Raw genomic sequence first — 12,301 nt, forward strand, 5'->3', positions numbered from 1 at the left:
AATTCACATGCAACGCTTGCTATTTTCTACACGTAGTTCAGGAAAAAAGAGTCCAAGTGTTAATAAGCTAAACTGCACACTAAACACAACCACTTGTACTGCTAAAACTGCACAGAGCTATGAATTAGTCCAGAACCCTCCTTCAACTTTACCAGGAAAAAAAAAAAAAAAAAAAAAAAAAAATCGATTATCACTGGTTCACTACTTAAGAGACAGTGAAAAAAGATGCAGTCTTTTCAGTGAACATTATATACATTTCATGCTCTTCCATAAATTTGTTATTACATACATTTCCTTTCTTCTTTGTATTTATTTTACCTGATGTGTTGTTTAAGATGACAAGACTTTTTATAGGCTCGATGGCAATAAAAACATTTGTATGGTCTGTCTGCATCATTCACAAAATTATTGTTAAAATAATTTTGGAAGAACTGGCTATTCCTTGGGATTGGCTGGATAAGACCTGCATACATAAACACACACACAAAAAAGAAAAATTAATTGATAAAGTTATTCCAAAGTTGCCGTAGTCTGAAGAGCTAGTATTTGAAAAAAAAAAAAGTGACTAAACTTTTATCATGCAAGAATATAAAGAAAATGAGCATGCTTTCAGCACTTAAAATTATGCATACATCTATTTCACATTATACATATTATATTGCACATGCTATTTTAGTGATAGCTCTTCTTTTATCCATAGGTCCACCTCATTATATTAAGCCTCACGTATATCCAAAACAAGCGTTAACTTTAAAAAAGCTGACAGTTATGAATTCACTGCTAATCAGATACTTTGCTCTTGCAACCTCCACCTTAACCAAATGATGCTTCATCAACATACCCCAGGTATACATTATAACTTGACAAATATTTAATATGCATTTTGTGAAAAGCATGAGTCACCATGATATATCTATCTGCCTTTACTTAAAGGATAAAAAAAGTCTATTAAAATTGTTGCATCTGCACATCATCTACTTTGGCTAATCAGTCTTGCTAATTCACTGGGTACCTCCAAAAGTTTACTGGGAAAAAAAATCCAATTAAACAAATGCTCTTTATACACTGGTCCCTGAAGTCAGCCAAGCGTAGTTTTGGAAAAATCAGTTAGAAGTTCCTGCTACTAAACGTCCAACTGCTTACACAAGAGTATGCTGTCTCAGAAGCAGCCAACAGAAGGGTATCATCCCAAACACTGTGACAGAATGGGAACAGTAGCAGACTTCAAGTTAAAAAGAAATAAAATACTAGTATAAATACTAATATAAAAGGTTGAGGGAGTGATGCAAAGCTACAACAAATATGCCAAAGACCCCTTTATAGTCTTAAATATTCACAACAAAAGCCTTTTATGCTGTCTTTTCTTTCCTCTGACTGCTTCACCTAGCATGCGAAGTTTCATATTCAGAAAGGAAAGCCCAAAGGGTTTCTGCTTACTTCCAAATGTAATTGAAAAGAGCAGAAGACAAGGGGAGGGAATTTCTCTCAGTTTTGAGAACAGATGGCAACAATGCAGAGAGAACATTTATCTGTATCAGACTTGAGAAAATGTATGTGTATATATATGTATGTTATCCATATATATGCCAAAACTTCCTTCACCTTCCCCAACTCACTCAGTTGGTCTAGTAAAGACATTTTCTCTTAAAAACAAAACCAAAATAAACCAAAAAAACCCAACCCAAACCAAACCAACAAACAAACAAACAAAAAAAAAAACAAAAAACACACCACCAAGCCAAGACACACCACAAAATCCACCAAAACCACAACCCCACTTTCTAAATTCCTTCCAGCATTCTTCTGTGATAATTAGTGTACAGGAGATGACACAAGTCTTCCAAATCAGAAGAGAAGGAACACCATATGACAAATATTTACTCTCAGTTATTTTTGATCATATAAAAGCAGAATCATTCAGTTAATGAATGACAGCTGACTATCTTGAGTGTATCCCAGGTTACAGTGGTTCTAGTCTGCAGAAGCACTGCAGAAACTCCTACTAACATACGTAAGAGGACAGAAATAACCAAAATTCCTAATAAAACACTTCCAAACTATTTACTTGACCTGTTCAATTTGGATAAACTAAACATTTCTCCAAACTGTTATAAAAGTTAAAGTTGGCTCTACCCTTGATATAGCAAGTCAGTAAAATAGTTCTGAGTTCTACAGAAAGGTATTTTTCTTCCCATCAGTTCCGTCTTTGGAACCACACTGCATACCAGAAAAATTAAATATTTTTTTGCAATTCCTAGTCACTAAATACCATCAACTAATGGAATAAGATGAAAGAAACATTGTAACAGGTAGAGAACAATTTGCTGACTTTTTTTTATAGACTTTTAGAATAACCGAGTCTTTTTTTCAAAAAACTTTTTTTTTTTTTTTCCCATCAAAGGTGCCACTCAGATTAACACTAGTACAGAGCAATAAGATACAAGTTTCTTGACACCTCTACAAGAAGCAAAATTTTTTTTCTGGGAACAGTGGAAATATTGTCACTAGGTTGAAAAAAAACATGACACCTTCTAGACAAATAGTGGAACTTCTTATTTTTACATTGAGTGCTCCAATATCAGCAGAGTTCAGGTGTTATCAGTACCCATAGGAAACAACTTATGCAGTATTTGGTTTTTGTTAATATTATTTAAAAAAAAAAAAACACAACAGAATTTCACTGCACAGATCTTAATTGTATTTAAGCGGGTTTTTATTTAAAATCAGGAAATAAGACTGTATCTGTTTCCAGGGTTCAGTCAAGAATGAAATACTGTATTATCTGAATACCTGAAGCTGTCAGCAATGGTTTGTTGCTACTCTGAAAATTTAAGTTTCTTATGCTTGGTACCAAAATAACCACTACTCTTGCATACAGTAATTCTTAGAAGCAGTGAAAGCAAAAGGATTTTTAAAGAGTGATGAAGATTTAAGGCTAAAGATATTACCAATATAATATTCTACTATCTAAAGATGACCACACAACAGACAAAGCTGGGGTTAGTACACTGCCAAGTCAAAGAATGAAGAGTAAATGCCTTGCCCACTACATTGACCTCTACTGGACAACAATATATAGTCTTGAATGAGCTGTATAACAAGTTACCTTCTTCCAAAAATTGGTTTATGTAATGTTTTAACAATTATTCTACAACAGAATTAAAATAACTGTATGAATTCACTATACCATGTTCCAGAATTATTCTGCCCTTTTTTGAAATATTACCACTCATGATTACCACTAATTCAGTTGAGGTCACCAAATACACTAAAATCATGTAACACACTGACTCATTAATACTTGTAATTTGAATAAACATGATCATCAAGAAGAATCTAGGTCATAAACTGTTATCTTTTCTATACCAACAGCCTAACAATAGTTAAACTAAACTCCTCTCCTAATGTAAAAATGCACATGCTTTTTTTCTAGTAAGGATTATATAATTTGTCTGTGAATAAAAAGACTCTTCTTACTCATTCTAGTACAAACTATAAAATATGGCACTTTTCTGAAGCCTGATCATTTCTGATAACTTATTTCAAAGTGCATCTTTCTGAGGAAGCTCTGAATGTATTTGCTTGATTAAACTGTGACCTCTATTTTCCTGTGAAATCCAAATTTCAAGAGAGCACAGATTTACTTGCTCTTTACCTAAATCAGTGATAAGTATGGGCTCTTGCAAAGGAATGTCTGGTACTGGAACACTCGTCTTTCCTACTCGAACTTTTGCAGGTTTACGTTGATGTCGCAGCTTTCTTAGTTCAGTATGCTTAAAATGTGAAGCAATATGAGTTTTCCGGTGGCCTGATGTTCTAAACTTTTTGTCACAGTGAGGACAAGCAAAGGGCCTAACACCTGCAAAAGATTTAAAAAAAAAAAAATTATTAGTTTGCAATTTTATTTCCACCATCCTAGAAATATAGCTTTGGAATACAGAGTGTCTCTTCTGTATTTTCTTTTTAGTTTCCTATCAGGGCGTTTATTGTTAAACAGGTTTTCAAAACAGATTCACAAAATCCAATCAAAAGTAAATACGAAATGGCTGAACTACTAACTGCTTGTAACACACCACTAAACAAGCTTGTTATTAGGAAACTGGATGATGCAAAAGTGACAGCAATTTTCAAAGGGTTCCAGAAGCTACCCCGTGAACTGCAGATAGCAGGTCAGATGTCCTTCCAAAAGAAACTGTTAAAAAAAAAAAAAAAAAAAAAGACAAGAAGAAATAATCGGCAAACACATAGACAAAAGATATATAGTAGGATAAAACAGAGTAACAGTGATGCGACAAAGTTTAGAGAAATTGTAGATAAGTCTGTGAAAATGTCAACACTCTTTGATGGCAGACAAAACAGTATGCCAACAGGAATTATTAAAGAAAGACTTCTGCAATGCAAAATTGAGTAGAAATCTCTCCTTGGAAAGGAGACTGGAGAACTTGGTAAGTTACAAAGACAGGCAAAGTTGCTGAACTTTCAGGTTTTGTTCAAGGGAAAATCTTGGACTTAGAAGGGTAGGAAACACAACGGTATTATGAAGAAAGCTCTATAGAATCACATGTGGAAAAAATGAACAAGCAATAAGAATGAACCGTTCTTCACAATACAGTAATAACTAAAACATATAAAACCACTGAGCAGAATATTTAAAGCAACAGAAAGTACTTTACTCAACATGTGGCTCAACATTCGAATTCATTACATTAGGTTGTTCACATGGGTCCAAGAATCAATTAGCTAAGCTTTTTGGAAAAAAAAATCTACAAAGTGCTCCTTAGTCCAGAGGTACAGCCTGCTTCATAAAGCCCTCAACCCAAAGATTAGTGGAAGCTAGCTGTACGTTGCTAAGAAGCATTACTGTAGGCTTCCCCTTTTCCATACGCTGCCATCAGAGACAGCAGATGTGGCTCAACGAACCTCTAACCCGACCCAGTAAGCATAACCTGCTAGACAGAGGAAGAAGCAAACATCTCAGGAAAAACAAGCGTGCTGAACGATGACTAACATGCAGGAGCAACAGCTGACTCGTCGTCAGAAAGCTAAATGTCCGTGGTTTTTGTAGGCACCCAAACGAAGTTTCAAAGCCATGAAACACTAGAAAGTTGTGACAAAAATTTAAGTTCATCATATAAGACACTAAACCCAGTTCATTCTCTGATAGATATTAATGACATGACAGACAGCTCTACAATTTAAGTGCTTCTCATTGTCTTTTTTTTCCCCATTCAAGGTCTCGCCCAATTAGAGAAAACAAAAAAGCAATTTTGAGGCCTTACCTGTATGTAGACGAATGTGAACTTTTAAACTCCCTGAGGTGGAAAAGCATTTCATACAAAATTGGCACTTGAAAGCTTTAATGCCAGTATGTGTTTTTATGTGTGCTGTGAGAGTACTCTTAACAGCAAAGGCGCGGAAACACTGGGGACACTTGAATGGCTTCTCATGGGTATGAATGCGGATGTGGCGCACTAGATCACTTGGTTTTTTAAATTCTTTAGAGCAATATGGACAAACATGCCACCTTATTCCATTTTCTTCACGTATAGAACCTAAAATAAGGAACATCATCAGAATGAACACATTTGAAACATTAGCAGTTCTTCAAAAATTCCACTACGCTGACACCATTATACAAAGCAATCAAAACACAAAAACATTTTGCCAAATAGATGCCATTACAACACACTTGGTAGACAATTAACTTCTCTATCAGATACATTCTGCTTCACAGATATGACAAAAACAAAACCCAAGAGAATCCTGTTGAAACGGAAAAATTTTTGTGCTACTGACAAGAGGGGAGGGGGATGGAGAAGAAAAAAAAGCTAAGTAATGTCTGACTTTACAAAATAGAAAGAATCAAATTTGTATGCCATTTAGAAATATGGAACATAAATGTAATGCAATATAATACACCAGTTAAATACCATATGTAACACAAAATTATCCATCAATGAATGTAACTCCTCAATCATAACCACATAAAATTATTTTAAGTGCTAAACACTTATTTAACTAATTGGATAAGATACTTTAATGGCCTTCTCTTCTGCACATTCAGACTTAAAAGTTGTAAGTTTTTAAAGAGGCAAAAATTCCATAAAAAGCCCATCTGAAAGATTTACAATTTACGGCTACTTTTCCACAAAAGTTGTTTTATGATCCAAGAACCCTAAGCTCTGTCCTAAAGCAATAGCATACCTTTTCTCAACAAAAATGACAAAAGAAGCTTCTAAATACTATCATGTTTTTTTTATTCATATATGCTATTCAATATCAGGTATGCACTCATTTAAATCAGTTCACGTAGTGTTTTTTTCTGTAAACCATGTGACTACACTGAGGTTATGTTATTTTATCAAAAAATAAAAGCGGTTGTTTTTGACTGTATAGCAGTGACCTTTTATTTTTACTTGCAGTCAGAGTTACCGAGTTGTTACTGTTGCACACCAGGACAAAATAGTTATTACCAGAGGAAAAAATTAATGTTGATTTTTAGCACAGTTATGCTGGACAAGATGAGCTTTCAACTTCAGATCAATTTCTGCATCCCTCGCAAAGAAAAATTTACCTATGAAGTTACTACGGGCAGAGCTCAATGACTGCTTATTATAGAGCTGTCTCCACCAGGCCAGCCATTAAAGTATGATGTCTATACTTGGAACAAAACACTTCTAGCAACCCTAACACTAAAGTTGCATTTAACAGAGACAAAATCCAGACTTGCATACACCCCATACAGTGAGGAGGTAGAATATTAACATGCATTTATGGTGACAATATCAATTCAGTACTGCAATTCCAAATACAGGTGACTTGAAGTATTATCCACAATATCAACCTTCGTCCTCCCCTACATGGCCCGGGTCAGTGAAGGTCTGCATGAGGCAGCAGCACTACACTTCTGCATCTCTGAGGCCTCAATTCCAAAGAGGAAGAGCAGGGCTCACAAGAACTCTCTGCTCCAGGACACGCCACAAAAACCCAATCCTCCTCAGAGAAGGATGAGGGGGAAAAAGAAGGAAAGATTCATATTCTTTCTTTTTTGTCCTCCTCCAAAAACTCCACTCATCTAAATCCAGAAGATTTAACAGTATAACAGTATAATTTCACTTAATGCCATTCTGACACATTCTAGTATCCGTATAATGAAAGTTATAAATGCTGCTATCATAACTTATACACACATTGTGTTTTAGATAAAAGCCGATGAAGTTCGTAACTGACCTACAATACATTTTGGGAAATCCCCTTACAAAGCCATCAACACAACCCACAAATACTGTAGCCCTTACAGCACAAAAAGTAGAAAGCAGTATCAACATTACCAGGTAAAAACGGTGATTTTTTCTTAATAACCTTTTTTTCTTTTTTATCCAGTTTATCTGTACTCTCTTGCTCCTTATCTTGTTCTGCATTATTAGAGTCAGCCTGATGATTTGAGAGAGTCTGGATGTCTGGGTTCTGATCCTGGGCCCCAGGAGTCTTAGCCTGGTTGCATTCAGTAGAATGTGCAGAGACGGGAATTGAAGACAAGCCACTGTTCTCTAAAGCTTGCTACAAGAGAATAAAAAACCTCTCGATTAAGAAAGAAACATTCCACAGTTGCTCCAACTTTTCTCAAACAACTATTTAGAAGATATAATGCAAATATAATGACAGGAATTAAATGTCTTATCCTCCCAGGATTTCAGCTGGATTTCAAACTGGCAAAAACATTCTCACACAACACTGACTTATGATTGTCTGAGGGATTTATATTGGATTTCCTGCACTAATACATGTGCCAACAACTGCCTTTCAGAAAAGTGCCCCTGTTTCTACAGAATCAAGTATTTGCCAGGAATATATAGCTATCTCTTATGCCTACTACACGACAGAATAGTTCCACATAAAAGATCAAATTTGAAGCCCATCAGCTTGTGGAGAAGCCATACATGATATTAAAAAAAAAAAAAAAAAAGACTCAGAAAAGCTCAAAAGCCTCTGTTAGCAAATCACTGATAACCATCAGACCAAGGCAAAAGAGATTTTTATGTACACCTGGAAGGGACTGGAGTGTAGGCACCTTTATGGATACTGTTGTGTATGAAAAGGCTCTGGATCAAAGATTTCAAACACACATTTAAGTAGGAGTGTGCAGATGATATTTGATCACGTAGAAGAAAACTATGTTTTATTTTAATTTTGTACAACAATATGGCTAGTGATGTTCATACAGTAACTCAAAGAACCAACTTCAAAGACTGATTTTTTGATTTTTTTTTTTAATAGCTATCACAACAGTAGTTATATTGTGCGTTATAATTTGGTGCGACTACACATCACATTCCTGATGCTAGATATTACTTGGCATAGGTAACATGGTGAACTGGCACATAGCTACCTGTAACATTTGGGTCTTCCAAAAAGAAATTTAAATGGTACTTAAAAGGCTAAAGAAGAAAAAAATAGCTTAAAGGTTAGCAGGCTACCACCAATATTAAAGAAGAACATTCTCTGCCCTGTTCCATTATGCGGTAGAGGCTGCAGAAGAAACAAACAGCTGCATTACTGCCTGCGCCTCTTCTGTTACACAGCATCTCTTACTGCCAGTATCAAGGACAAAATAATGGCTTAGACAAAACGTTGGTCTGACCCAGGAAGGAATTTTCTTTGCACCAACAGGAAATATTCAAATAGCCGCTTATTAATTAGAACAGGATAAAGGCCCCATACACATTCTCATTTTTTAACCAGATAAAAATACTTTTCCCTTCTTAAATGTCATCCTGTTTTAAGCATGGCATAACTTAAGGACATGCCACGAGCTGCTTCTAGGCAACAGAAAAAAAAAACAAAAAATCAAAGGGATCAATAAAATGTCCATGTATGGGTGTGTACACTTAAAGCTTTCTTTTAGGTCATGTAATCAATATTTATAACCTTGCTGTTGTAAAATTATGCAAAAAGGTATCTAGCTGCGTTCCATATGCATTTAGTAGATCTTTACAACTCTTGACTGATACATCATTTTAAAATGCAGAAGAAATGCTATCATTGAAAATACTGAGAACAAAGTTCACTACAATAAAATGAGAGAGAAACCACTGAAATGTAAAGCTGTTCTCACACACAGCTCTTACCTGCAAAATATCTCTATTGATTCCCACTGCAATGTTGAGTTGTTGACCAGGTTGTTGAGGCTGGTTATTTTCTACAGGACTGGGTTCTGATAACTCAAGGAGCTGCTGGATGACATCAGTTACAGCCTGCTGACTCTGATGAGCAGCAGCTGAAGACACTTGGTTTTCTGTCTGTTGAAGAAGTGGAGACCGAAAATGTGTGGCCTGAAATAGAGAGCAGTACATTTGAAAAGGAAGATGAAAACTATATATAGAATCATAGAATTAGTGAGGTTGGAAGGGACCTTTAAGATCATCAAGTCCAACCATTAACCTACCCTGATAAAAACACCACCACTTCTAAGCCATGTCCCTAAGCACCTCATCTACCCTTTTCTTAAACACCTCCAGGGATGGTGAATATGAACTGATCTGTTCGGCTCCCTTATCTGAAATGTGGCCAGTTAACAGACAACAAGGATGTCCACTTGTGTAAGACATAAGGATTACACAGAACTGTCACTCAAGGTCTGCTCACTCCACTGAAGTACTGCTTCTGTGTATCTCTTTTCTGGAGTTCTTCCCAAGCTGCATAACAGTAAGCTTACAGTTTGAATTAAGTTTATTGTAACTACTGAACCTTCAACCAGTTTACAAAACACAGGAATCAATTACTGAATTCCACATGTAAAGGTCACATGAAAAGTAATTCCAAAACAAATAAACAGCACTGACATGGTTCCTTTTAAAGTTCACATAAAAGCAAGTCCTTTGGAAAAATAACCTTCTATTACTTGAGATTTTTTTTGTATGAAATTATGTGTGTTGTTACATCAAAACCTTTCAGAACAATAAGACTACTTTTTTCCTTTCAACTTTCAATCTTCTAAATCTCTTGTCTTTAGAACAATCTCCTTACACTCTAAAAATTTAAATGCACATGGAGCTGTGTCAAAATACTAAGAACAATTTCAAGTCTAAAAATAAAATTTCTTAATCTTTTATTTGATAATTGTATCTTAGGTTACCTTAGTAACAAATATGAAGAAAAAGTGATAAAAGCCTTGGTATTTCTTTTTAAAATCAGAAATAAAGACTCCTTCTGTTCTCCTTCATTTATAAACTTCCCCTTCTTATAACAAATAGACTCCATAAGCATACCATTACTGAAAGAACTGCTTTCAACCATTTATTTTAGTGCAGAAAACAGAAGTATTTATTTATGTAATGGCTAGCCCCATAATTCTGTTTCTATAACACACCAGATATTTGTGTCTAATACTCACTTCTGTTGTCTAAAAATAATCACTTCCAGGCACGCACGCACACACACATATATAAAAGACTATCTTCTTTCAGATCATTTTTAATAAAGAATAATCTTGGGCATCACATGTATAATATTTCTTCCAATCTGAAAAATCCCTGGAGGACATCTTTATACTGACACATTACACTGGACAGTTAAAATGACACTGTCACCTTATTTGAGGATTTTACAAAGAAATATATTAAGAAAAATTAGCTTGACACGAGTTATATCCTGCGAATTTGATGAATTATTCTTAATACCTTCTCACGAGATGATACAAAATAAACCCTTATCTCATTTCTCTCGCATGCCTGCGAGAATAGCACTTGATATTTTGCTGATTTAACAATTAGTTCATCTTTTTTCACCTCACCAATGGGACAGATGGAAAGACTCAATCTCCTGAAACTGCAATTCAACAAAAGCTCTATAAACATTTCAATACGTATTTTACAGAATAAAACATACTATATGCCATTTTCATTGCAATAAACTGGAACTGAAGCAAAGTGTTTTGCTAAGACTGTAATAGCTCTTTATAGAGACTATTCATTTTCTTGCAACTGAATGCAGGGAAGCTCTTCAGTAGAGCGGGATGCCTACACTAAAAAGTCTGTAAAATTCTCCCAGGCTTTAGCAAAAGTAAAAAAAATCGCCAATGAAGGAACTGCTCAACATCATCTTTGACCTGAAAATTACAGTATTACATGTATTTAACCAGCGTGTTCAGCAGTTTATAGCCAGTCTCACAAAGTTTATCTTTTTTGAAAAATTATATGCATCCATTATGTATATATTAAGTTTGTTACCATTACTATTAAGACACCCTGTTCATTACAAAAAATTGAGGTCTCTTTGTAGGTCTCGCTTCAATACCTGATTTTAATAATAGAATAGAGAATGAAGTGTTTTATTACTACCTCATAATTCCGCATTTGTTCGACTAGAACAATAGACTTTGTGATCGCCCTTAGCCTGTCTGATCTGCTGTGTAACACAGACCTCATGATAGCTCTGAGTGAATTACTCCAAGTAAAGTAGAAATTACAGCAGTTACATATTTTATATACTTCAAGTAAAGTACAGAAACTATAGCAGTTTTTTAAATCAAGTAATTTATTGTGGTAACTTTTTCTGTTGGTATCCAACTTTAACAAGTTGCTCCAACAGTAAGTTATCCACACTAAAATTTCATTTCGAAGTGTGAATTCATCTAACTTCAACCCTCAAAACTTTTTTCTCTCCTGTATTAAAGAGATTACAGATTTTTCTTCAAAACAGCAGATCAACTCATCCTGGATATCTGATGGGCAAAATAGATAATGCACCCTGAATCTCTTCAATAACAAAGTACATCATATCATACGTTAAGAATTCTGATAGCTCCGATTTCTCCTGTATCTTTGAACACTGTTCATGAACAGCAAACAGTATGAAGAGACAACCAACAAAAGCAAAAATTCCCAGAATTAAATTGAGAGGACATACAAGCTTTTCATTTCTATGCAAATTTTCTACTCTAAATAAAAAGACCAAAAACTGATCTTTCCAGGCAAGGAAAAACTAACTTTTAGCTGATATATCAATTATTACCTCTTCCATCCCTATTCATAAGGGGAATTTATAAACTTTGAAAACTCCTATCCCATGAATATTGCCTACTTTTCCTCCTCTTCTATATGTGATTTTATTCTTGGCCATATCAGAACATATATTGCTTGGTGCACCCAGCTCACCAAGAAATCCAGATCACTCTGTATCATTGATTTGTCCTCTTCATAAATTACCTCAATCTTTGTGCCACCTTGATCAGTGATGATTTTATATTTTCTTCCAGGTCATTGATAAAATATTAAGTAGTGTAGGGTCAAGAATCAATTTC

General features: G+C 35.0%; 1 protein-coding gene across 1 annotated transcript in view; it reads right to left on the bottom strand.

Annotated features, from left to right (window-relative positions):
• Nucleotides 1-12,301, bottom strand: part of ZNF236 (zinc finger protein 236) — a gene marked incomplete at its 5' end in the record, with an annotated part of 80,509 nt that overhangs the window by 34,341 nt on the left and 33,867 nt on the right. Inside the window, 5 exons of the mRNA XM_082499209.1 lie at nucleotides 319-463; nucleotides 3,656-3,859; nucleotides 5,280-5,552; nucleotides 7,332-7,560; nucleotides 9,129-9,332. Of these exons, the coding sequence (XP_082355335.1) occupies nucleotides 319-463; nucleotides 3,656-3,859; nucleotides 5,280-5,552; nucleotides 7,332-7,560; nucleotides 9,129-9,332 (1,055 nt within the window). The remainder of the gene's footprint in view (nucleotides 1-318; nucleotides 464-3,655; nucleotides 3,860-5,279; nucleotides 5,553-7,331; nucleotides 7,561-9,128; nucleotides 9,333-12,301) is intronic.

This window comes from Vanellus vanellus (genome assembly GCF_965231255.1).
Source record: "Vanellus vanellus genome assembly, chromosome: 2".
Taxonomy (NCBI): Eukaryota; Metazoa; Chordata; class Aves; order Charadriiformes; family Charadriidae; genus Vanellus; species Vanellus vanellus.